We start from the raw sequence: 27,161 nt of genomic DNA on the forward strand, positions 1-27,161 counted from the left end.
AGGAAATATCATGAAAATTTTTCTCTACAAACCCCTACTGATTTCCCTTATTGCCTGGATCTGAATTCCAGTCGTGCAAAGACTCTTTGAAGAGATGGTTTTCAAAGGAAGGAACAAATCCGAGTGTGGTTTGGAAATATGGAAAAAGCCATCCTCACCTAGGAAGAGGAGGTGTCCGTAGTTCTCTAACATCACATCCCTGTACAACTGCCTCTGAGTATGTATGGTTCAGGCATCCCCACTCCTCCTGAGAGTTTCATGGCCACATCGCTGAATGTCAGCATTGGTGAGCACAGAGGCCGACGCAGGGCTCAAGCCCATGACCCATGAGATCATGAAGTGAGCCAAAATCATGAGTCAGACACTTCAGCTACTAAGCCACTCAGGTGGCCCTCTTAATTAGATTCATATTCTGATTTACTCTAGGGCAGCAACAAGAACACAGAAGTTATGCTGTGTCCTTCAGTGTGCCTCAGGCACTGATATCAATTTGCTTATTATTACAGCTGGTGGTAACTTCTTTTACTTGGCTTGGTGCTCTCTGTCAGATTCCTCCTATATAACGTGAATTTATCTCTTAATCATTCATAATGATTGGATGGCTTTACTGAAAGGTGTGCAGAATCCATCACATTCAAACTAGAAACTCCTTTCTTCTGAGTTTCTCTTTGCTTGTAGTTTCCAATGGAAAATGAAAGCTCTCTCTTTTGTGCACTTAAGATTCTGACCTGTGGGAGTGTTGGTTGTAAGTCAATGAGGCCTCCAACTTGTAAGATTTCATTGTATTTCACACTCACATCACAGACACATTCTTTTGTTTACTTATTTGTATTTTCCAGAAAACATGAATCATATAGTTAACATACTGAAGTGTCTCTGTGTCCAAAGCTGTGACTTTTCATATGGGTACATAAACTGATTTTATTTCACTTGGCACAGAGTACAACACAGAATGGCAGACACCATCAAAGCACCATTTGTTGTCACGAGTGAACACTGTGGTAGCAGAGACTGTACATCTAAAGACGGACATTAGGGAGAGCAATATATCATGGACTCGTAAGAAACAGAGAAATTTTTGTTACTGAGAAGTTACATGCCCAGAGAATATACCTGACCAAATGGGTTTGACAAGTTGCAAATTTTCTGCATCCTATGACTGTTATTGGTGTTCTCCTGAAAAAAGCAAGTCCATAAAGACTAGGAGACCTAGGCTGTTTAAATTCCCAAATCTCAAAAGATCAAAAATCATACAAAGAAGAAAAACAAGGCACGCTGAAAGAAACGAAATACATCTGCAGAAATTGGCTGTAGGTAATGGACACCTATATTACCTGATACACAATTAAAATAACCATCTAAATGATGATTAAATAGCTAAAAGAGTTAAACAAAATATTCAAACTATGTTAGAACAAAATCAAAATATCAATGAGACAGAAAGTACAATCAAGGAACAAACAAAAAATGAGAGCTGACAGTAGTACAACAACTACACCTGAAACTTAACTAGCGCTTAATGACGACTTGATCAAGCAAAAGAAAGAAAAAGCCTGAAGATAATTCACTAAAATTATGAAGTTACAGGGAGCACAAAATAAAAATGTAGACAAGGGACAAATGCCTGAGGGACTCACTGGACACCATCAAGGAGACCAATATACACATCAAGGGGACCCAATGAGGTAAAGAGAAAGAAAAGGGGGCAGAGAGCTTAAAAGAAGACTTAATGGCTTATATGTCCCTCATCTGAGGAAAGAAACAGGCCTAAAATATCAAGCAGCACAATGAATTCCAAATAAAATAAATTGAAAGATATCCACACAGATACACAATATATCAAACTATCAAGAATCACAAACAAAAAGAAATTTAAAAGGAACAAGAATAAGCACCTCAGGACGTACAACAGAGCTTCTACGCATTATCAGTAGATTTCTCAGCAACAGCCTCATATAAAGAAAACAGTATACAATCTATTAATAGTCATGAATGAAGCAAATTACCAAGAATACTCCGTCAAGATGAAGGACAAGTAAAAAATTTCCCAGAGAACTACTTGTTACAATTTCAGCACCATTAGACTAGCCCTACAGAAAATGCTAAGATATCGTACATACAGAGAATTTTCTAACACTGTCATACTGTAGCACAAATCACTTTATTACACAAAAAAGAATCAGAAAAAGAAGGATGTCGGGGCGCCTGGGTGGCTCAGTCATTAAGCGTCTGCCTTCGGCTCAGGTCATGATCTCAGGGTCCTGGGATCGAGTCCCGCATCGGGCTCCCTGCTCTGCGGGGAGCCTGCTTCTCCCTCTCCCACTCCCCCTGCTTGTGTTCCCCCTCTCGCTGTATCTCTCTCTGTCAAATAAATAAATAAAATCTTTAAAAAAAAAAGAAAAAGAAGGATGTCTAGCCCAAGAATTAGCAGAGGGGAGGAAATTTTAACATGTAACATAAATCAACAAAATAAGATATAGCAAGGGGCACCTCAGTAGCTCAGTCAGTTGAGCGTCCAACGCTTGATTCCGGCTCCTGTCACAATTTCAGGGTCGTGGGATTGAGCCCCACAAAAGGCTCTGTGCTCAGTGTGGAAGTCTGCTTCGGGTTCTCTCTCTCCCTCTCCCTCTGTCCCGCCCCCTGTTTTCGGTCTCTAAATAAATAAATAAGTAAATAAACTATTTTAAGAAATAGGATATGGAAAAAATAAAAAGCCATCAATAAAACAAAGAGTTGGTTTTCTGAAAAGATCCAGAAAAATGACACACCCTTTACTAAAAATAGTAAAAATAACAGAAGACTCAAGTAAAACCACATTAAAACGGATGCCAGGGGCGCCTGGGTGGCTCAGTTGTTTGGAGACTGCCTTCGGCTCAGGTCATGATCCTGGAGTCCCGGGATCAAGTCCTGCATCGGGCTCCCTGCTCAGCGGGGAGTCTGCTTCTCCCTCTGACCCTCCCCCCTCTCATGTGCTCTCTTTCATTCTCTCTCAAAAAAATAAAATCTAAATAAATAAATAAATAAATGAAACTGATGCTGGGACATCTGGGTGGCTCAGTTGGTTAAGCGTCTGCCTTCAGCTCAGGTCATGATCTCAGGTTCCTGGGATGGAGCCTCATAGCAGGCTCCCTGCTCAGCAGGGAGTCTGCTTCTCCTCTGCCTGCCACTCCCCCTGCTTCTGCTCTCTCTCTGGCAAATAAATAACTAAAATCTAAAAAACAAAACAAAACAAAAAACTGATGCCATAGAAATAATAATTGTAAGAGGCTATAAAGAAAAATTATATGCCAACAAATGGATACCAAAAACCATGTGTATAAATTTCATAAAAGATACAATCTGTTAGGGCACCTGGGTGGCTCAGATGGTTAAGCATCTGCCTTGGGCTCAGGTCGTGATCTCCAGGTCCTGGGACACAGCCCTTTGTCAGGCTCCCGGCTCAGCGGGGAGTCTGTTTCTCCCTCTCCTTCTGCCTCTCGCCCTGCTTGTGCTCTGTCACTCTCTCAAATAAATCAATCTTAAAAAAAAAAAAAAAAAAGATCCAATCTGTACTCTATCATGACCAAAAAAAAAAAAACAAAATGAGAAAACACCTCACAACAGACCAACAACTACTAAATAGAAAAAAGTAACCAAAAACTATGAAATAGTCTAACCCAGATGAATTTTTGGCTAATTCAAGGAAACATTCAATGAAAACTTACATCAAACTTCAAACACTACCAACGTATGAAGAGAAGAGAAATTATCAGATCCCTTTCTATGACACCAGCCTTATCCAGATATCAAAGCCAAAGACACTACAGGTAAAGAAGAATACAGACTACTACCCAAGATGAATATTCGTGCAAAAGTCCACAATAAAATACAGCAAACTGAGAGGCGCCTGGGTGGCTCAGTTGGTTAAGCATCGGACTCTTGGTTTCCACTTAAGTCATTATCTCAGGGTCATGATATCCAGCTCCTTTGGACTTAGCGCTCAGCAGGGAGCCTGCTTGGGATTCTCTCTCCCTCTCCTTCTGCCCCTTCCCACTGCTTGTTCTATAAATACATACATACATACATAAGACTTTTAATAAAATATAAAATAAAATACAAGGAGCTGATGGCAAAAGCACATTTTAACATTCTAAAGCATGAACAAGTGGGAATACTTCCTCAAATTCAAGAGTTTCAACATACTAAAAACAATATGTAAGACATCCCGTTAACAGAATAAAGGTCAAAAATAACATCACTTGAACTGATGTGGAAAAAGAATTTGACCATATTCAACACTGTTTCATGATAAAGACACTCAACAAAATAGAAAGAGAAGGTAAGCACCTCAATGTAGTAAAGGCCATATATGAAAATCTTAAAGGTAACATCATACTCTAGTTAAAGACTGAAAGCTTTTCTTCCATGATCAGGTAGAAGAGAATGAAGCAAATTCAACACTTCCATTCAACATACTACTTGATATTTCACTTAGAACAATTAGATGGCAAAAATAAATAAAAGGCATCCAAATTGGAAAAGAAAAAGTAAAATTATTTCTGTTCACAGATGATATACTCTTATATATAGAAAAGCCAAAAAGAATCCACATTTTAAAAACTTTTTTAGGGGTGCCCAGGTGGGTCAGTTGGTTAAGCAGCTGCTTTCAGCTCAGGTCATGATCCCAGGCTCCTAGGATCAAGCCTCATGTCAGGCTCCCTGCTCAGCGGGAAGTCTGCTCCTCTCTCTCTCTCTCTACCCCTCCCCCTGCTCATGCTCTCTCTCTCTCAAATAAATATTTTTTTAAATAAATAAATAAAATAAAAACCATTTAAAAGCCAAACAAATTTTACAAAGTTTCAAAATACAAGGTCAACATGTAAAAATTAGTTGATTCTACTAAAAAAAACAACCAAAAAATTAAGAATATAATTACATTTATGGTAGCATCACAAAGAATGAAATGCTTAAGATTTAACATGATAGAGATAAAATCTTATGTGATGAAAATTATAAAATATTGCAGAGGTAACTAAAGACAAAATAAGTAGGAAAACATCTATGGTGTTGAATTAAAATCTAATGGTATTGGAGTAACATACATAATATTATTAAGATGTCAATAATACCCAATGTGATGGACAGATTCAATGCAATCTCTCTCAAAATCCCAATGACATTTTTGCCAAAAGGATCAAAACCCATATTATAACATTCATACAGAATGTCACAGAATATCACGTATCCAGAATCTTTTTTTTTTTTTTTTAAGATTTTATTTATTTATTTGACAGAGAGAGACACAGCGAGAGAGGGAACACAAGCAGGGGGAGACGGAGGGGGAGAAGCAGGCTCCTCGCAGAGCAGGGAGCCCGATGCGGGGCTCGATCCCAGGACCCTGGGATCATGACCTGAGCCGAAGGCAGACGCTTAACGACTGAGCCACCCAGGTGCCCCCAGAATAATCTTTTTTAAAAAAGATTTTATTTAGGGGCGCCTGGGTGGCTCAGTTGGTTAAGCGACTGCCTTCGGCTCAGGTCATGATCCTGGAGTCCCTGGATCGAGTCCCGCATCGGGCTCCCTGCTCGGCAGGGAACCTGCTTCTCCCTCTGACCCTCCCCCCTCTCATGTGCTCTCTCTCTCTCGTTCTGTCTCAAATAAATAAATAAAATCTTTAAGAAAAAAAAAAGATTTTATTTATTAATTTGTGAGAGAGACAGAGAGAGCGAGAGAGCACAAGCAGGGGGAGCGGCAGGCAGAGGAAGAAGGAGCCTGATGTGGGGCTCGATCCCAGGACCCTGGGATCATGACCTGAGCCAAAGGAAAACAACCGACTGAGCCACCCAGGCGTCCCACATATCCAGAATAATCTTGAAAATCAGTACCTTGGAGACATCACACTTCCTGATGTTAAGCATATTACAAAGCCAGAGTAAGCAAAAGAATTTAAGAGGCATGAAAAATAAGGAACACTGGAACAGAACAAAGAGCTCAGATATAAACTCTCATTTCAAAGGAACTTCAACAAGACCTCCTGCCTATACCACAGAATAGATAAAAGACAGCATCTTAAAACAATGGTGTTGAGAAAATCAGATGCCTACATGATAAGAATGATGATGGACTCCTACTGAAGACCACACACAAATATTAACTCAAAATGGGTTGAACACTTAATTAAACATAAACATATAAATATAAAGCTCCTAGAAAAAATAGAGAAAAAGCTACGTGACTTTTGATTTGACAATGATTTTTTAGATATGACACCCACGTTGGAGGCAACAAAATTAAAAATAAACCAGTGAGATTATAACAAACATAAAAACCTGTACACAGTAAAGGAAAGAATGGAGTGAAAACAGAAACTACAGATGGGAACAAATTTTTACAAAGCACCCGTGTGTAAAAAGGTTAATATCCAGAATTTATAAAGTAATGATACAACACAACATCCGAAACAACCTGAATAATAAATGGGTAAAGCACTGAATAGACATTAATCAACCCAAAAGGTACACACATGGCCAAGATGCATATAAAAGATGTTCCAAATCTGATAAATGATTTGTGAAATACAAATGAGAAACAACGAGGTATCACTTCACATGCAACAGGATGACCATTATGAAACATATCAAAATTAACATGGCTTGGTAACTGATGTGGAGAAGTTAGAACTCATATGCACCATTGCAGGGAAGATAAAATGGTGGAACCAGTGTGAAAAACAGCATGGAGATTCTTCAAAAAATTAAAAACAAAATTATTCTATGATCTACCCATCCCACTTTTGGGTTTATATCCAGAAGAATTCAGAGGAAGATCTGGAATTGGTATTTGCACATCCACATCCACTGCAGCTTGACCCACAAAAGCGAGTAACAGGTAGAACCCACCCAAATGCTAATGGTTAGGTGGATGGATGAAGAAAATGTAGCATACACATACCATGGGATATTTTTCAACTCTGAAAAAGAAACAGATTTTGTGACATGATACAACTTGGGTAAAGCTTGAAAACATTATTTTTAGTGAAATAAATGACTCACAAAGAGACAGATACTACAGGATTCCACTGAGGTGAGATGGATCCATTGTGGTGACTGCTCAGAAAAAAAAGCTGACCGCTTATTCAAGCACTGCAGAGACTGCACAGCTGCAGACAAACATCAGGGAAAATAATATATCATGGGTTCCAAAGAAGAAACAACAGAGCATTTTTTAACTGGGATATTTAAAAAACTCAGACATTACACATCCCCAGAATATGTTTGACAGGCCCCAGGATTATGCAGGACTATGCAGGCTAATGCACAGCTGAGTGTTATTTTTATTCTCCAGTACAAAGCAAGTCTATAAAGCCTGGGGCCAGAGGCTGTTTTTTATTTAATCCCCAAATCTCAGCAAAAGATCACAGGCATACAAAGAAACAGAAAAATGTGTTCTAATCAAAGGACCAAAATAAAACTCAAGACTGGCTCTAAATTAATAAGGAATATTCATTACCTGACAAAGATTTCAAAACAATGATCACTAAGGTGCTCATGGAGAAAGAGAAAACAAATAGGTAGATAAATGATAACTGGAAACCGTACATGACCAAAATAAAAATCCAAACAGACAGAAAGTATAAAAAACAACTCAACAGAAATTGGGAGCTAAGAGTTCAATAACTGAATTTAAAAATACACAACCGGGTCAGAAACAGATTTCACCAAGCAGAAGAAAGAATCAGACATATTAAAGGCCCCTTGTTTTAAATTATCCATTGTCGGGAACAAAGAAAATACGGAAAAGGACAGAGCCTAAGGGACTCACGGGACACTGACATTGGAGCATTTTACATATTAAGGAGGTCCCCACAAAAAAGAGAGTGAAATGGGGCAGAAAACTTACATGAAGAACTAAGGGTTTACACCTCCCACAATTATGGAAAGAAAGAGACAAATTCAAGTAACTCAGTGAATTCTATGTAGGATAAATGTCAAGACATGAACACAGCAACACATCGTAATTAACCTATCAAAAAGTACACGTGAAAAGAGAATTTTGAAACAGTATGACAAAAGCAATCCATCTTGTACAAGAGAGCTCCTATGAAATTAGTCGGATTCTCAGCAAATCCCAAGAGGTGCATGGGATAATATATTAAAGCAATGAAAAAAAAATACACACACACACACACACACACACACCAAGAATACTCTATCTGGCAAAACTATCCTTCTAATATGGAGAAAAGAAGGCTTTCCGAGGTAAAAACCCTGGAAGTTTACCACTAGATCTGCCCTCCAAGAAACCCTAAAGGGAATTCTTCTACTTGAAGTAAAAGGATTCTAAACACTAACTAAAACCACATGAAAATATAAAGCTCTCAGGTAAATGCAAATATTTACACAAATATAAAATGTGAAGTACAATAATGAGGTAGCACAAATCAATTTTATTTCTGCTACAGAATTTCTTTAAAAATAAAAGCATAAAAATCATAAATCTAGGTTATAGAGTATACAACATAAAAGATAAATTTTGGAATATCAGTAACATAAAGTGTATACAGGGGTGGTGATCCTCAGTAGTAGAACTCTGGATGCAATTGACAATATCAGTTTTAAATGGTTTGTGATAGGGGCGCCTGGGTGGCTCAGTCATTAAGCGTCTGCCTTTGGTTCAGGTCATGATCCGAGTTCTGGGATCGAGCCCCGCATCGGGCTCCCTGCTCAGCGGGGAGCCTGCTTCTCCCTCTCCCACTCCCCCTGCTTGTGTTCCCTCTCTCGCTGTGTCTCCCTGTCAAATAAATTTAAAAAATCTTAAAAATAAATAAATAAAAATAAATGGTTTGTTATACTTTTAAGAGGTTTTAAATAATCTCCATGGTAGCCACAAAGAAAACACCTACAGAAGACACAAAAATGAAATGAGAATGGTATCAAAGCATTTCATTACAAAAATCAAAGAAACAAAAGGGAACACAGTAACAGAAGAAAAATGGGATAAAAGAGCTACAAGATGTACAGAAAACTATTTAAAAATGGCAAGAGTAGCTCTTCCCTTTGAGGAATTACTTTCACAGTAAATGGATTAAACTCCTCCGAAGACAGGATGTCTGGGTAGCTTAGTCATTAAGCATCTGCCTTCGGCTCCGGTCACGATCCCAGGGTCCTGGGATCGAGTCCCACATCGGGCTCCCTGCTCAGTGGAGAGTCTGCTTCTCCCTCTGCCTGCAGCTCCCCCTGCTTGTGTTTCTTTGGAAAAAAATTTTATGCGTGGTATGGCCTGACTAAGATTGGGATGAAACAGTTTTAAAAGTACATGGGTATAAGATGGACATTCGGCTTTCACCCCGTTAGAAAGACATAGTTTTCCTGAATTGCTGGTCATCTCTTGGTAAGAAATTGTAAACAGGGGGCACGTGGGTGGCTCAGTTGGTTAAGCGACTGCCTTCGGCTCAGGTCATGATCCTGGAGTCCCGGGATCGAGTCCCGCATCGGGCTCCCTGCTCGGCAGGGAGTCTGCTTCTCCCTCCGACCCTCCTCCCTCTCATGCTCTCTCTCTCATTCTCTCTCTCTCAAATAAATAAATAAAATCTTAAAAAAAAAAATTGTAAACAAAGTTTTTTTTCCCTTCTTTATCTGCCCAGAAAACCAGAGTTTCTATGTTTTCTATTTATTGGGTCTTTGTTTACTTTAGAAAGTTAAAACTTCTCAATATTATAGGAGGTAAGTTTTGCTAACAACTATGTAACATATGGAACCACTGATTGCCACCCTGGTTAAATAAATAATTAAAGGGTTTTATCCCCCTAAAGATTTTATTTATTTATTTGAGAGACAGAGTATGCACGAGAGAGAGAAAGAGAGAAGGAGCAGGGGGTAGGGGCAGAGGGAGAGGGAGAAGCTGCTGTGCTTATGTAAATAATTAGACCAAATTTGTTCAACTTGGAATTCTGTTACAAATGAACTAATGCGCATTTCAGTACCTTTGATGGAAATGAGGGTGATTTTAGAGAGAAACACTATGTTTTAATAACACATGCTTGTGGATGTCAGATTGTAGTTCTGATTATCCGTTTGTTTGCCTATAAAATAGGGCTGGATCCTGAACTCTACTGGCTTCCTCAAAAATCTGGTTATGACTCTCCAAACTGAGGTTTCTAATTTTCTCTCATTCTCTTGACTTGGAATCACTGAGAACTACAACCACCCTTTTTCCTGGAGCCCTGCAAACCAAACAACTGAGGTGAACTTCACAGAACCTGCCACACGGCCCGTGTTTACACAATGTTCATGCCTGTTGCTGTATGGGCCACTTGGAAAGACCCCCAGAGACATGTGAAGAACAGGCCAGCACAACCTATCGGACTGCCTCTGCCTGTTCCTACTGCACTGGAGGGGGCCTCAAGCCTGACATGTGAAAATCCCCTTAGTGGAGGCGCCCGGGTGGCTCAGGTGTTAAGCATCTGCCTTCGGGTCATGATCCCGGGGTCCTGGGATCGAGTCCCAGGTCGGGCTCCCTGCTCAGAGGGAAGCCTGCTTCTCCCTCTCCTCTGCCCCTCCCCACTGTTCATACACACACACTCTCTCTCTCTCACATAAATAAATAAAATCTAAAAAAAAAAAAGAATCCGCCTCCATGACGCCTCCTGAAATGAGACAACTGTTCAACTGAACTAAGCTATTTTGAAGACAAAGACTGGTTCGTAAGATAGTAACCAAACTTCTTACCTAAGGCTCAGAGCGGAACATTTAAACTCCAGGTAGAAGGAAACAATGTTGATCTATGATGTTTTTCCAAGAAAAATTTTGTCAAAAGGGGAGATTTTGCAATTGCCACTAACTCCCTCCCAACCTATAATGCATGATCCACTAAAAGACAAGTTGTAGATTTTATATACCAGTATATTCACGATAGTCCTACAATGAAATCCATCCACATGCCTCTTAACAGTAAAATGATGCCATCAACTGTTTGATATTCACACAATGGACCTGGATCCATCCATTCTGATGAATGATGCACAGCAACATGCAGTAGTTCACAAACAACATATGGAAAGAAAAAAACCAAATACAAAAGAATTCCCATGGCCCGATTACATTTATACAAAGTATAAAAATGAAGATAGCAATCTAGTGCCTTACATGTTAAGAGTGCTGAACTTTGGGGAAAGTCCCTGAGGAGCTAAAGAAAAGTATTACAGGACCAAAAATATTCTCTTTCTTGATCTCAGTGGTTTCTGGAGATGTAATCAGGTTGCAATTTTCCATTCAGCTCTTTATGATTTGTACAAGTGACTTTATTTTTTAAAAAAAACATACTCATCATTACAAAAAACAATTGGAAGTAAACAGATTAGTGTCACAATACACTTAAATAGACAATATATAAAATTAAAGATAGGAAGTAACTTCACACTGTGACTGGTTTTTAAAAGCGTGTTCTAGGCGCCTGGGTGGCTCAGTCGTTAGGCGTCTGCCTTCGGCTCGGGTCATGATCCCAGGGTCCTGGGATCGAGCCCCGCATCGGGCTCCCTGCTCGGCGGGAAGCCTGCTTCTCCCTCTCCCGCTCCCCCTGCTTGTGTTCCCTCTCTCGCTGTGTCTCTCTCTGTCAAATAAATAAATAAAATCTTTAAAAAAAAAATAAAAATAAAAATAAAAATAAAAGCGTGTTCTAATTTTTAGCTTAAATCATATGAGATGCTGAGAACAGAACGTTCCAAGTAACAGAGTAATATGTAGAATTATTTTCTTAAAAAGCACACAGGAAAAGTCAAGAAAGAAGTAACAGACTGGGTGTAAGGAAAAGCATAAAAAAACGGATAAATCCTAACCCCACTATATCCATTAGAATACACAAACAAATAAATAAATAAACCAAATGTTCCTGGTACCATCAAACTTTGCTTGAACATATTCCCCTGGAATATTCCTAGAGCTATAACTAAAACATGAGGATTAAAGTGAAAACAAAAACAAAAACACATTTTTAATGCAGTGATAACCAATCAAACAACCAAAATGGCAGTATGAATATTATATAGAATAATCTTTAACACTAAAGGAGTTTGTCACTGTTATTAATAGTGTTATCTTTAATATCTAAATGTACACTACTTCTTGGAAAACAAGTCTACATGATGGAAAACAATCTATGTGTATATGTATGTAAGATATAAACACACACATGCATATAGGTATGTAGGAAATACTGATTTTAGCTCATGAGACATAAAAGCATTGATCACAGAGGGGTGACATCATCCAAGATGGTGAAATGGGTAGTTCCCACTTCAGTCTTTCTCACAGAACGCTCAACTAGCAACTATCCACACAAGACACCACTGGGCAAATCTCAGTACTCAGGAGTGAGGCTGAAGCACCACCTCGACCACAGACACCAAGACTTCTACCTCTTGGGACGCCTGGGTGGCTCAGACGTTAAGCGTCTGCCTTCAGCTCAGGTCATGATCCCAGGGTCCTGGGATCGAGGCCCACATCGGGCTCCTTGCTTCTCCCGCTGCCTGCCGCTTCCCCTACTTGTGTTCTCTCTCTCTCGCTCTCTCTGACAAATAAATAAAATCCTTAAAAAAAAAAATGACTTCTATCTCTTGCTATTATGAAGACACATCCAGATTTTGATGAACTGCCAGCGTTTTCTCCTCAAACAGCAGTGGGTAAAACTACTGAAAATTGAGAATGTTCCTCTGTTTTATTTGAATGCAAAGAATGATGAACACATACTTCATGGTAACTTTTACCAGTGTTATATAGGTCAAGCACAAACAGCATCTCCATTTAGATTTTCTTCACACTGCACATTAGTGTCCATAACTTTCCATGGAAAAGTAGGTATTGAATGGATTCTTACTATATAAATGCCCCTCATATCTGTGAGACAGCAACAAACAAATGACTTTAAATGCACACTAGCAATAAAGGCATGAAATAATTTAAGAGTAAAGTTAATGGTATTTGCCATTCAAAAATACTCAAATATGGTCAAAAGAAAAAAGAAAGACACACTGTCTTAAAGTGGGGCTTTCCTCGAGATGTTTCATATCCTCAGTCTCTTCTGGCACTAAAATTTCATTATGGGTAATTGTCCCACTTCGGTTATATCCATCATAAAATCCTTCCTGCCCTTTTCTACCCTCCTCCCTCCCCAGGCACAGCCCCAGTCACTCATTAAGTATAAATACTCAGGGCCACAGCTTTCATATCTTTCCATATCACTCTATGGAAAGAATATTGTCTTTGCCAATAAGCCTAGGGCTTCAGAAGATATAACTGAAAGACACCTGGTAATTATCCCACTTACTACACTTAACGTAAATAGACATTAAAATGCTAATGTACAAAATTAATACCCGTCATAGGACATCAGCAGAATGGAGAAATAAGAACCACCAGGACTTTGCTCCTCCATGGGGGCGAAAATGGACCAAACTACCTTTGTCAGTGCTCCAGAAGCCAGTCAGGAGACCACAGCACCATAGGCAGACACAAAATGAAGGAGAGTCACACTGAAGAGACCAGAATTTTGTTACACTTGCCTTCAATAGTTGTTCACGCTGCATAGCATTCCATAACAAGACTGTGAGAAAACTCTCCCCTCTCCTCAGGAGAGAAAGACGTAAGTGACCTCTTACATTTAATGATCTGGCTTTTGCAGCTGCCTGATAGACCTCTAACTCTCGTGCATGACATGGAGGGCTGAGGGCACCCTCTGGATGCACTATGGTGGCCGCTCAGAGAAAACCCGAGTACTTGTTCAAACAGCAGAGAAACGGCAGAGCTGAAGGCAAACATCAGGGAGAGGAAGGTATCATGGGCTCCAAAGAAGGAAAAAAAAACAAAAACACTTTTACAACTGGAAAATTACAAAAACTCAGATATTACATATCCCCAAAGCATGTTGACAAGCCCCAGAATTAGCAGCACAGCTGACTGTTATTTGTGTTCTCCTGTTAAAGTAAGTACATAAAGCCTGGGACCAGAGGCCATTTCTTTTGTTTGTTTGTTTTAATTCCCAAATCTCAACAAAGGATCACAAGGCATACAAAAAAAAAAGAAAAAAAAACAGAAAAATAAGTCCCAATCAAAGGAACAAAATAAAGACCCCAGACTGGCCCTAAATAAATAGAGAACTATTAAATGCCTACAAAGAATTCAAATAACCATGAGAAAGATGCTCATACAGGAAGAGAAAAGAGATAGGAAAATAAATGATATCAGGAAAACTATGCATGATCAAAACAAAAATCCAAAGAGGCAGAAAGTATAAAAGACAACAAAACAGAAATTGGGAGGGGCGCCTCAGTGGCTTAGTCGTTAAGCATTTGCCTTCGGCTCAGGTCATGATCCCAGGGTCCTGGGACTGAGCCCTGCATCGGGCTCCCTGCTCGGCGGGAGGCCTGCTTCTCCCTCTCCCACTCCCCCTGCTTGTGTTCCCTCTCTTGCTGTGTCTCTCTCTGTCAAATAAAAAACAAAAACAAAAACAGAAATTGGGAGCTAAACAGTACAATTACTGAATTTAAAAATAAACTGGGGACGCCTGGGTGGCTCAGACGTTAAGCGTCTGCCTTCGGCTCAGGTCATGATCCTAGGGTCCTGGGATCGAGCCCCACATCAGGCTCCCCACTCAGTGGGAAGCCTGCTTCTCCCTCTCCCACTCCCCCTGCTTGTGTTCCCTCACTCCCTATGTCTCTGTCAAATAAATAAATAAAATCTAAAAAAAAATAAACTGAAGAATCAGCAACAGACTTGATTAAGCGGAAGATTCAGACTTTTTTTTTTTTTTTAAGATTTTATTTATTTATTTGAGAGAGACAGAGCGAGCATGAGCAGGCGGAGTGGCAGGGCAGAGGGAAAGGAAAAAGCAGGCTCCCCACCAAGTAGGGAGCCCGATGCGGGGCTCAATCCCAGGACGCTGAGATCATGACCTGAGCTGAAGCAGACGCTTAACCAACTGAGCCACCCAGGCGTCCCAAGATGTCTGATTCTTTCTGGGGCACCTGGGTGCCTCCCCTCTACCATCTCTCTTTCTCTCAAAAAATAAGAAAAAAAAACAAAACAGCAAACAAAAACATGTATTATTAAAAAAGAATTCTTCTATTTTACTATAATTTTAAACTGTGACTGTGCATGTATGAAAAGCAAGCATTTTGAACCATTGCTATGTCCTATATGGCAGTAAAACTGTGAAGGAAATTCATTATGATCAGTCATAAAAATCTCTAATGGAAAATTTTATGAACAAGCACTTAAAAGACATTAAAGAAATGTATTATGTTATTAATATGTTCCTCCTACTCTTACAAAGAATGTAAAGCTGTGATCCATTCTTTAGAACCAAGCAAACAAACAAAAGCCCTTTATTTCTAAATAAACACAGAGGGGCGCCTGGGTGGCTCAGTCATTAAGCGTCTGCCTTCGGCTCAGGTCATGATCCCAGGGTCCTGGGATCGAGCCCCGCATCAGGCTCCCTGCTCGGCGGGAAGCCTGCTTCTCCCTCTCCCACTCCCCCTGCTTGTGTTCCCTCTCTCTCTGTCAAATAAATAAATAAAATCTTTAAAATAATAAAATAAATATTTGGGATTAAATTCAGATACATTCTTAGGAAAAGAAGAAGAAAAACCTGAAGATTAATTTTTCCTGAAATAAATTACATGAACAAAACTTTTTTTTTTAATATGGGACTTTTACTAATTATATAGTTCATTTCTTATAAAGCACATGCCTTTGTCATAGCAGAACTTCTCATTTCAAAATCAAGTGAATCTCCTATAAAAGTAATCAGAAAGTGAAAATAGGACACAGTCACAGGAAATTCATATTAAACTGGACAAGATTATAAAATGATGCAATTATTAAGAAATAAGGTAACAACTGGGACATTATGTACTAAGTACTAAGTGTTCTAGCTCCCCTATGGCATTACCTTATGTAGGAACTCTGGGATACAAACAGAAACATTAAATTGAGGAATTGGATCCCATTGAGTTGTGATTTCTACTCTTAGTCCAGACAAGAGAAAGGAAATTGTGAAGGGAAATGAAGTGTTAGATTTTCTCATTTTAGGGAGGTGCTTTGTTATTTGAAGAAATTACTGTCTCTATTTTGTACAGTTATGTTTAAAGCTTCCATAAAATTGGAAATCATAAAGCAGAAAAGAGGTGAAATCTGTCTCCACTGTTCCTGGGATTTCTGCACCAAGCCCCAATATGCCCACCACTCCCCGCACACACCTCTGACATGAGGCAAAACAGAACTTAGAAATGGTCTAACAGGGGCGCCTGGGTGGCTCAGCTGGTTAAGCGACTGCCTTCGGCTCAGGTCATGATCCTGGAGTCCCGGGATCGAGTCCCGCATCGGGCTCCCTGCTCGGCGGGGAGTCTGCTTCTCTCTCTGACCCTCCCCCCTCTCATGTGCTCTCTCTCTCTCTCTCACTCTCTCAAATAAATGAATAAATAAAATCTTTTAAAAAAATAAAAAAGAAATAAAAAAAAAAGAAATGGTCTAACAGAGTTCCTCAGAAATAGGCAGATTTTTCCTATAACAGATTTCCCCAGGCCTCCAAAAGCCATGGAAAAGCACTCAGATCATGAAGGCCTTCACCATCCAAGTGGAGGGTGTTGTCTATGCTGTGAATGTGATGGAAGATCACTAGAGCTGAATGAGAATCCTCACAGGATGTAAGAGCATGATGAGTGGTGGGACAGGGGGTGTCCCTCTGACAGCAAGAGAAATACACCAAGGCTTCTCAAACGTATTTCTATTCAAAGAGAGCTACCCAAACCACAGTGTAAGGTCTAGCTTTCTCCTTGACCTTTGGGTCTCACCTCTGTCATCTGCTTTATTCATTCCCACCTACCTGGGTGGATGGCTACTGTCTCCTTTCCCTTCACATCCCAGAGCTCCCTCTTTTGCTCCAAAAAGATGACCAGGTCTGGCTTTGACACAACAAGACCTGTTTATTAGAAAAAAGGAATGAGTATTGCTAGAGATTCTAGCTTTCAATCCAGTATTATGCTCACTAGAGAAGAGAAGACACTGTAGAATTCTAGAAAATGACTTCCCAGAAGCTGTGGTCTAACAGCCCACTGAGAACATAAAGGAGGGATTTGTAATGTTCAGATCTTGGATTCCACTTCCAAGTACTACATACAATAATAAGGAGTGGAAATTGGAGTTTAGATGTGGGCAGTACCATTTTATGCCCCTCAATATTTAGAATCGCCACTAATCTACAGAAATGATGATGTTACCTTAAGGAAGGGGAAGCTAAAGCTGGAAAGGAAACATGAAGATTTTTCTCTCCACCTACAAACCCTTACTTACTTCCCTTACTGCAGCCATCTGAATCCCAGTCGTGGAAAGAAGAATCTTCCAAGAGACGGTCTTCAAGGGAAGGAAGAAAACCCTGAGTGTGGTTTGGGAAGTCTGGAAGGAAGTTATCCTCACCCAAGAAGAGAAGGTTTCCATAGTTCTCTAACATCACATCCCTGTACAATTCCCGCTGAACGAGGTTCAGGCATCCCCACTCCTCCTGAGAGAATTCTATGGCCACATCCCTGAATGTCAGCAGTCCCTGCAATAAATACCACAGTTACCAAGTGGCCATTGACAGAGTTCACAATGGTTCCTAAGATGAAAGAGGGAGTTAATGTCACCAGCTAGACCCACGACCTAACCTTTACTGCTCACCTGCTAGTACCCCTTGAATTTGTCCCAAATTTTCTTTAAGCTCTTTTTCCCAGCCTTTTTTTTTTTTTTTAAGATTTTATATATTTATTTGACAGACAGAGACACAGGGAGTGAGGGAACACAAGCAGGGAGAGGGGGAGAGGGAGAAGCAGGCTTCCCGCTAAGCAGGGAGCCTGATGCGGGGCTCGATTCCAGTACCCTGGGATTATGACCTCAGCCGAAGGCAGAGGCTTAACGACTGGACTGGAGCCACCCAGGCACCCCTCCAGCCCATCTTTAAATTCAGGCAAAAAAAACTCCAGGGACATAGTTTCCCACAATGGAAACAAAAACTACTACACAAGTAGTAAATACTACCCTGACTAAATGCTCCAGCACCCAGACCACCCAGACCAGTTTGGGCTTAACTGCCAACTCACACTTGCGCAGATGCACCTCGGAGTGACCCATGGAGTGACCTACAGTTACCTTTACCTCATTATAATACTAAATTCTCCCCCAAGGAGGAGTACAAAGCTCATTTACATAACACACAAAGTGTGGTTAGAATGGTTTCCTTAAAGCAGACGCATGACCTTATGCCCACCTCTTCATAAGATGACAAGGCTGCCCTTTCTAAATATTCATCCTAAGCCTAAATAAAAGGAACTCATTCACTCTTGCTCTGGGAGTCTTGGCTTTGGAAATTATTCCCTGTGATCTCCTTATTTACTATAAATAAATTCTCCTTTGTGTGACAACTCCACTGTGTAGTTTCTGTCTGTGAATCACCGGGAAGCAAATTCACTTTAGTTCAGTTACAAATTTGGCGATCCAGATGGGACAGGTGTCTTTCCCAGGTTCTGGCCTCTGGTTCCCTGGCTTCCAACAGATGAAGCAGTGAGCACCACAAGCTCACCCCGGCTAAACTGTTCAAGTTACTGGGGCCGGGGGTAGATTCCCTGAGGGAGGAAGGGGGCTCTCACTCTTCGTGCCTGTGACTGCCAGCCTGGGGTTCTGACATCACCTGAAATCCAGCATCCACTCTGACTACTATTACTCAGAAGGACTTCTGTTGGGGTAAGTTAACAACAGGTATGTGACACGGCTTTTTTTTTTTTTTTTAAGATTTTAATTATTTATTAGAGAGAGAGTGAGATCACAGATCATGAGCAGGGGGAAGGGTAGAGGGAAAAACAGACTCCCCGCTGAGCAGGGAGCCCAATGAGGGGCTCGAGCCCAGGACCCTGGGATCATGACCTGAACTGAAGGCAGACGCTTAACCACTGAGCCACCCAGGCGCCCTGTGACACAGCTTTGAGGTAAACTAGAGTTGTCTCACAAAGTCTGGGCAAGCCAGCATATTAGGTCAGAATACTCTGGGGAAATTGAATACTCATTCAACTTGAGTCTAGACATCCCTGATGACAGATCACAGGATTCAGCCTTTCACAGGCTTGGGATGATCTAACCTAGCAAAATGGGAGTGACCTAACGGAGACTAGTCTAAGGTCTGTGAGATTGAAACCTCCATCTCACCTGGTTGTTTGGTCTGTCTGTTGTTCCCAGTTTAAATGTCCACCCTGGCTGCTTGGTCCGTAAGCACTTCCTCCTTTCCCTTAACCCTGAAAAAAGGAGGCAGCAACTCCCTGGGTCACTGGAAGCATGCACTTGGCACAGTAAGAGTTCTATTTAGCTGGTTAAAAGACAAATGCTTGTTAAAAAAAAGGGGGGGGCATTCTAAAATCCACAAAAATATAAAGTAACCCAAATTTTTTCACATCTACATATCTGGGGTCATTTTTGTAAATTAAAGTTTAAGCTTGTTGGTTTAACTAAAATAGACCTGTCTTTTGGACAATGCCAGGGGAGGATTGGTGAACAGACTTTACTGTAATGCCAATGGCCCCCGGTGTTTGTAGATACATTCACTGGATGGACTAAGGCCCTTCCCTGAAGGACAGAAAGAACTAACAAAGTAACTAGGCCCTTAGTAAAGGAGAAAATTCCTCAATTTCAGTTGCCAAGGTCAATCCAGAATGACAATGGGCCAGGCTTTATATCCAAAATCATTTGAGGTGTCATGTAGAGGTTACACTCTGCCTGGAGACTCAGTCTTCCGGGAAGACAGAACGGGAGAGCAGAACCCTAAACCAGACTCTGGCAAAGTTGTGCCAGGAAACAGGAACATTGGTTAAAGTTACTACCAACAGCTCTCACCAGAGTGAGAGCTACCCCAAAGGGCAAACTAAAATCTTGGCCCATTTGGGATGACGTACGGGAGGGCTTTCCAAAATGCCCTGACTCCTTCTCACCTCCAGACCCACAGGTTTCTCAAGCCATTAAGCGTATAATTAATCTCTGACAGGTGATGGATACACTCAACAAATATGAAAATTTTTCCTCCCTTTACCCACTGAAATTAAGCTTCACCCAAATGAAACTGGGGACTGTAGTAATACCCGGTGCATGTGGTTAACATGCTCTTCCTTCCCGTTAGAGGGAGCCCTACCTTGAATCCACCCTAGGAGAGTAAAACAGGCATCTACCCAGAGACCCGGGGGCGGGGCGGGGGGGGCGGTTACTAGCACCAGGTAACAACAAATATTCCTGTGAGCCATTCACTGACCTGAAACTTCTGTTGGAGAAGCTCACAAGGTTAGTAGAGCCTCAGTGCGTAAGGGCTCTCAAATTTAAACCCTAATAATCTCTATCCGTTGGACACTAGTTCTGCTGTTCTGGTTTCTTCAGCCTTATTGTTTGCTGCCAGGCCCCTTTAACAGATTAAATCATTCTGACTGTTGAGTAATAAATACCACAGTTTATTGTTAATACATGGCAAATAGATGCCCTAGACCCCTCTGACTTGGTCTGATTTTACAATGAACACCTTTTTTCTTTTTTTTTTAAGATTTTATTTATTTGAGAGAGAGTGAGCAAGCGGGGGTGGGGGAGGAGGAACAGAGGGAGGGAATCTCGAGCAGACTGCACTGAGCGCAGAGCTTGATCGCTTACCAGAAAACAGTGGATTTATATAAATTATAAGCTATACGTAGCATCCATGCCCTGTAATGTCTAGTGTACTTATTTGTTTTGGGGGGCTTTTTTAAAGACTTATTTATTTTAGACAGAAAGAGAGGAAGAGAGAGTGTGAGCGGGGGGAGGGGCATTGGGAAAGAATCTCAAGCCGACTCCCCAGTGAGCGTGGGAGCCAGATGCTGGGCTCAATCCCACGACCCTGAGATCATGACCTGAGCCGAAATCGAGAGCCGGGCACTTAACCAACTAAGCCACCCAGGCGCCCCACAATGAACACCTTAATTTTACTTGTTGTCACTATTATCCTAGAGATGCTAAAAGCTATAAACACAGTGGGCCATCCCTGGGGGATAAATTCCCTAGTAAATGTCAGTAGGACTATTAACAAAGAAACTAACACAACACTGCTCTTACTGCTGTTTGTACCCTGCGTACTTAACTGCTTGGTGCAATTTGTGTCCAAGCACACTGAGGCTATAAAATTACAAATGGTAGTAACACGGGGATATGAGCAGCTTGGGGTTAAACCTGGACACCCACAAGCATATCTAAAGCTAGCGGAGGAAAAATTCTGCTCCTCAGTCAATCCTTAGGACATGCCCATGTCTAGCAGGAAAGTAGCTCCTAAAGATAGACCTTTTCCTTGTGCCCCTCAGGAATGAGGGGAATAAAACCAGAGGAGGGATCTGTCACCAGCTAGACCCTGAGACCGGACCTTTACTGCCCACCTGCCTGTACCCAGCGAGCTTTGTCCCACATTTTCCTTAAGCTCTTCTTTCCAGCTTATCTTTCAACTCAGGCAAAAGACCTGATGGGCACAGCCCCCCAATAATGGAAACTTCCTCAAGGATTAAGGACTGGGCTCTGACAAAGAGCTCCAGTGGCCCAAACCAGTTTGAGCTTAACCTCCAAATCACACCTGCAGATGGACAGTTACCTTTACCTCATGATAATACTAAAGAGGGAGGAGCAGACCCCCTGCTGAGTTGGGCTCTATCCCAAGACCCTGAGATCCTGACCTGGGCCAAAGGCAGACACTTAACCATCTGAGCCACCCAGGCGCCCCCATAAGATAATTTTTAACACACTAATGTGCTCTAGCCCTGAGGTAAGAGGATGGCATATGAACCACAAAACCATTGTAAATACTGTGTTTACCCAAGATAACTTGTCAAACGAAGGCATCAATACAGGCATACACGTTTTTGAGAACTACATTTATATCACACAGGAGAAGTTGTGTCTATTTCTTACATGGAAAGTTTTGGTGGATTACAAATGTACTTATCAAATTCTAATATGAGTTAGAATTTCACAACAGGCATTGCAGATCTTGCGAAAATGCAGATTCTGTTCCAGACTTCTGGAGTGGGATCGGAGTCTGCATTTCTAACGGAGGCAGGAGCCTATGGGCCAAGGGATACTTTTTTTTTTTTTAATAACAAAAAGGTAGAACTCTAAGAATTCTTGGAGAACTTGGAACTGAAGGCATTTTATTTAGCAAGAACAGCACAACAATACTTTTTGAGCATTTACTGGTTACCAGATAGCATTCTAATGACTTTTCATAAATTAATGCACAAAGAAGTAATAATAATCTAACAGAACATGTTCTTTTTATGAGAATATTTTAACAAACATCCAGTACATGGAAGGGATTAGTTTTTAATCCAGGCTGTCTGACCTAGAATCGATCTAAAATGACACCCGGGACAGTAATACAGAGACAAGCCTGCTGCAATCTGAGCAGAGTGATGGAAACAAGAGGGCACCGACACAAAATGGATCTACTTTTTACATTTTATGCACACATCCACACATGTAAAAAGCCATTACATACACATTAAAAGTGACAGAGTATAAAACTGTCATAGTAACTGAAGAAACATTCTCAATGGCATAAAACTTACAAATCCATGTGTGGATGATGATGCTTCTTTTAATCACACTATAAAGACAAACACACAGAATGCTATAAAGAAAACAGCTACACACTGTATGTTAACTAACTAGAATTTAAATAAAAATCTGGGGGAAAAAAGAAAACCGCTAACATTTCTGAGTCTAGTATTTCACTGAAAGCTTTCTTCCAATAACCATTTATGCTATGTTAGGTTTTAGAATTTTAAGGTACGCAAACATGTTAGTTACGTGATTCTGGTTTTCCTTTTCTGAAAATACAAAGAATAGAGTGTGTCTGAGACATGGGCGTGGAGTGAAACAGAAATTCGTAGGACAACGGCCTGAATTCTTTACAAACACCACTCCCAGCAGTCCGTTACCTCCGGTGCACAAGAGAGAGAGCCCTCATTTTCCACTGGAAACTACAAGCAAAGAGAAACTCAGAAGAAAGGAGTTTCCAGTTTCAATGTGATGGCTTCTGCACACCTTGCAGTAAAGCCATCCAATCATTATGAATGATTAAGAGAGAAATTCACGTTATATAGGAGGAATCTGTCAGAGAGCACCAAGCCAAGTAAAAGAAGTTACGACCAGCTGTAATAATAAGCAAACTGTTATCATTGCCTGCAGCACAGGGAAGGACTTATTATCATCACTGCCCCCAAATCAAAATTATGAATCTAATTACGAGGAAAGAGTGGATTTATACAAATTACAAGCCACATGCAGCGCCCACATCCTGTAACGTCCAGTGTATTTTTTTTTTTTAACGATTTGAGAGACAGGGGGCGAGAAAGCGCGAGTGGGGGGAGGGGCAGAGGGAAAGAAGCTCAAGCGGACCCCCCGCTGAGCGTGGGAGACCGACGCTGGGCTCAGTCCCACGACCCTGAGATCATGACCTGCGCTGAAATCAAACGTCGGTCTGACACTCAACCGACTGAGCCACCCAAGCGCCCTTCTCGTGTATTTTAAATAGCGCATCTCTCTTGCACGTTCTAAACAGCGAGGCTGTGTCTTTTCCAGAACTTTCGGAGTTATCTGGGACACATACCCATCCTGCCTCTTTGTGCATTTTCTTAATCCCGGTGTACACACAGCCACTCAAGTATCCGGATGCGACCTAACCGTGAAATGTTCCCCTTGACGGACACCCCAGGGCTCGACCGCATCCACGGCAGAAATCTTTTAATTCGGGGCGCCTGGGTGGCTCAGTCGTTAAGCGTCTGCCTTCGGCTCAGGTCAGGATCCCAGGGTCCTGGGATCGAGCCCCGCATCGGGCTCCCTGCTCGGCGGGAAGCCTGCTTCTCCCTCTCCTACTCCCCCTGCTTGTGTTCCCTCTATCACTGTGTTTCTCTCTTTCAAATAAATAAATAAAATCTTTAAAAATAAATGAATAAAATAAAATAAAATCTTCCTAAGTTCACAACACTTTGAAACCTTACTCCAAATTAAGAATTGTGTGAGATAGGACGCCTGGGTGGCTCAGTCGTTAAGCGCCTGCCTTCCGCTCGGGTCATGGTCCCAGCGTCCTGGGATCGAGCCCCGCATTGGGTCCCTGCTCAGCGGGAAGGCTGCTTCTCCCTCTCCCGCTCCCCCTGCTTGTGTTCCTCTCTCACTATGTCCCTCTGTCAAATAAATAAATGAAATCTTTAAAAAAAAATAAAATAACCAGTCTAGGGGCGCCTGCGTGGCTCAGTCGTTAAGCGTCTGCCTTCCGCTCGGGTCATGATCCCGGGGTCCTGGGATCGAGCCCCGCATCGGGCTCCCTGCTTCTCCCTCTCCCACTCCCCCTGCTTGTGTTCCCTCTCTCGCTGTGTCTCTCTCTGTCAAATAAATCTTTAAAAAATAAAATAAAATAAAATAAATAAAATAAATGTTTTATGGGGCGCCTGGGTGGCTCAGTCGTTAAGCGTCTGCCTTCAGCTCAGGTCATGATCCCGGGGTCCTGGGATCGAGCCCCGCATCGGGCTCCCTGCTTCTCCCTCTCCCACTCCCCCTGCTTGTGTTCCCTCTCTCGCTGTGTCTCTGTCTGTCAAATAAATCTTTAAAAAATAAAATAAAATAAAATAAATAAAATAAATGTTTTATGGGGCGCCTGGGTGGCTCAGTCGTTAAGCGTCTGCCTTCAGCTCAGGTCATGATCCCGGGGTCCTGGGATCGAGCCCCGCATCGGGCTCCCTGCATCTCCCTCTCCCACTCCCCCTGCTTGCGTTCCCCCTCTCGCTGTCTCTCTCTGTCAAATAAATAAAAAAAATCTTAAAAAAAAAAATCTTTAATTCAATGGTTTCCCCCGTGACTCTGTCACAGAGCGAACATTTCTGACGGATACAAGACATCAACTCGAAGTGACAACCGCTCGCGTCCTACTGGAAGCAGGTCGGAGGGAAGGGAACGAGGGCTCCGGAATACAGGAAAGTATCCTAAAGAGCTACGCTTTTTTAAAAAAAACCAGATTTGACTTTATTTTGGGAAGAGGGAGGGCGCGTGCGTGCGCCCTGAGCGGGGCAAGGGGTGAGAAGGGCAGCAGCAGGGGCGCGGCGAGCGGGGCTCGGCCTCAGCGCCCCGAGATCGCGCCCGGAGCCGCCAGGAGTGCGGCGCCCGACGGGCTGAGCCGCCCAGGCGCCCCTCGGGACCCCCTGAGGAAGGCCCTCAGAAACGGGTGAAAAGCCCGAGACCGCGACCTCCGCACTGAAGGAAGCGAGCTTCCAACTTCGGCGCGCTCGGAATCTCGGGCGGGACCGACGGCGAGGCCTCGGACGCGGGACGCGAGGCCTACCTGAGCATCAGCCATTTCTTCTCCTCGGCCCTCGGTCTGCGGGCTCCTTCCTCGGAGGCGGCCTCGAGCGGGAAGCACAGCCGCCGCGGGAGAATCCGCCCTCAGAGCCGCCGACAGGGCCTCCGCCCCCGCGACCCGGTCGCCCGCAGGCGGGGCCGCGAAACGCGCCCCAGGCCCGACCTCCCAGGCCTTTGTGTCAGGGGCCGTGCGCAGACGACGAGCTCGCGGTCGCACCCGGGCCCCGCGTCGCCCCGTCGCCCCGTCTCCGCTGCCGTCAGGGCAGGCGGCGGGCTGCGTGCGGCCCGCGCTCGCCGAGAACCGCAAGCCGCGCGGCGAGCCCACGCGCCCGCGAAGTGAGGGGCCCGCGCGCGCCGCGCGCCACAGGAAGCCGGATCGCGCCGGCCGGGCCCAAGATGGCGGGCGCCATGACCGGAAGCGCGCGACCAAATAAGGAAGAAAAGGCGCGGAAGCGCTGCTCGCGAGAAAGGCCCAGCCCGAGTCGCCCGCGGCCCGGCCCCCGGCCGACGACCGCCGGTCGCGCGGAGCGGCGCGGTCTCCGTCGGGGCCTCCGGCTCGCACAGGCCGAGCGCGGACGTGGCTCCGGCAGGCTTCCCCGTCTGTGTCGCGCTTCTGCTGTGCTCTGCGCGTCCCTGAATTCTTTCTTGGGACAAGAGGACGACACTTGGGCTGTATATTTGGGACGCGCCGCATCGAGGCCCCGCGTCGCCCCGGTGCGCCCGGCAACACCTTCAGGGGGCCTCCCCTCGCACAGGCGCCCGCAGATTCAGCTACAGCCTGGAGCCCTGTGCTGCCCGGGCCGGACCCTCCCGGCCTCGTGTCGCACAGACCCTGTGTCCCCTCCTTGAGCCACAGCCTGCTCGCCACGCTCATGAGATAACCTGAACCCTGGCCGCGCTCGGAATCACCCGGAGCGGGGCGCCTGGGCGGCCCAGACGGTTGAGCGTCTGCCTTGGGCTCAGGTCGTGATCCCGGGGTCCTGGGATCGAGCCCCGCATCGGGCTCCCTGCTCCGCGGGAAGCCTACTTCTCCCTCTCCCACTCCCCCTGCTTGTGTTCCCTCTCTCGCTGAGTCTGTCTCTGTCAAATGAATAAATTTTTAAAAAATCTTAAAAATAAATAAATAAGGGGCGCCTGGGTGGCTCAGTCGTTAAGCGTCTGCCTTCAGCTCGGGTCATGATCCCGGGGTCCTGGGATCGAGTCCCGCGTCGGGCTCCCTGCTCAGCGGGGAGCCTGCTTCTCCCTCTCCCACTCCCCCTGCTTGTGTTCCCTCTCTCGCTGAGTCTGTCTCTGTCAAATGAATAAATTTTTAAAAAATCTTAAAAATAAATAAATAAGGGGCGCCTGGGTGGCTCAGTCGTTAAGCGTCTGCCTTCGGCTCGGGTCATGATCCCAGGGTCCTGGGATCGAGCCCCACATTGGGCTCTTTGCTTAGTGGGGAGCCTGCTTCTCCCTCTCCCACTCCCCCTGCTTGTGTTCCCTCTCTCGCTGTTTCTCTCTCTGTCAAATAAAATCTTTTTTAAAAAATCCTTGATTTAGGGGTGCCTGGGTGGCTCAGTCGGTTAAGCGTCTGCCTTGGGCTCAGGTCATGGTCCCGGGGTCCTGGGATCGAGTCCCGCATCGGCCCCCTGCTCAGTAGGGAGCCTGCTTCTCCCTCTGCCTCTCTCTGTCTCTCATGAATAAATAAATAAAATCTTAAAAAAAAAAGAATCACCTGGAGCCCTGAATGAACACAACAGGGGTGTTTTCGCCCAAAGCAAT

General features: G+C 43.3%; 4 protein-coding genes across 14 annotated transcripts in view; all 4 read right to left on the bottom strand.

Moving 5' to 3' along the window:
- Positions 1–25,417, bottom strand: part of LOC123856136 (microsomal glutathione S-transferase 2-like) — a 77,127-nt gene extending 51,710 nt beyond the window's left edge. The window contains exon 1 of the mRNA XM_064581884.1: positions 25,384–25,417. The gene's annotated coding sequence lies outside the window, so the exon portion shown is untranslated. The remainder of the gene's footprint in view (positions 1–25,383) is intronic.
- The window catches only part of LOC123856088 (KRAB domain-containing protein 5-like), a 212,269-nt gene extending 186,844 nt beyond the window's left edge, over positions 1–25,425 (bottom strand). For all 10 annotated transcript variants that reach the window (XM_064581750.1, XM_064581748.1, XM_064581745.1 and 7 more), the window contains exon 1: positions 25,384–25,425. The gene's annotated coding sequence lies outside the window, so the exon portion shown is untranslated. The remainder of the gene's footprint in view (positions 1–25,383) is intronic.
- The window catches only part of LOC123856096 (zinc finger protein OZF-like), a 60,422-nt gene extending 34,901 nt beyond the window's left edge, over positions 1–25,521 (bottom strand). The window contains exon 1 of one of the 2 annotated variants that reach the window (XM_045892225.3): positions 25,384–25,521. The gene's annotated coding sequence lies outside the window, so the exon portion shown is untranslated. The remainder of the gene's footprint in view (positions 1–25,383) is intronic. The other variant, XM_064581778.1, reaches the window with a different exon arrangement.
- On the bottom strand, positions 16,841–26,094 carry LOC135362803 (zinc finger protein 28 homolog). The gene is made up of 3 exons (XM_064580610.1): positions 25,384–26,094; positions 17,445–17,571; positions 16,841–16,950 (listed from the first exon to the last, which is right to left on the bottom strand). The coding sequence occupies exons 1-3, from the start codon at positions 26,092–26,094 to the stop codon at positions 16,841–16,843; spliced, it is 948 nt and encodes a 315-aa protein (XP_064436680.1).
- Between the last annotated feature and the right edge of the window lie 1,067 nt (positions 26,095–27,161).

This window comes from Mirounga angustirostris, unplaced genomic scaffold, assembly GCF_029215605.1.
Source record: "Mirounga angustirostris isolate CCGP_5_RB_7025 unplaced genomic scaffold, mMirAng1.0.hap1 SCAF_16, whole genome shotgun sequence".
Taxonomy (NCBI): domain Eukaryota; kingdom Metazoa; phylum Chordata; class Mammalia; order Carnivora; family Phocidae; genus Mirounga; species Mirounga angustirostris.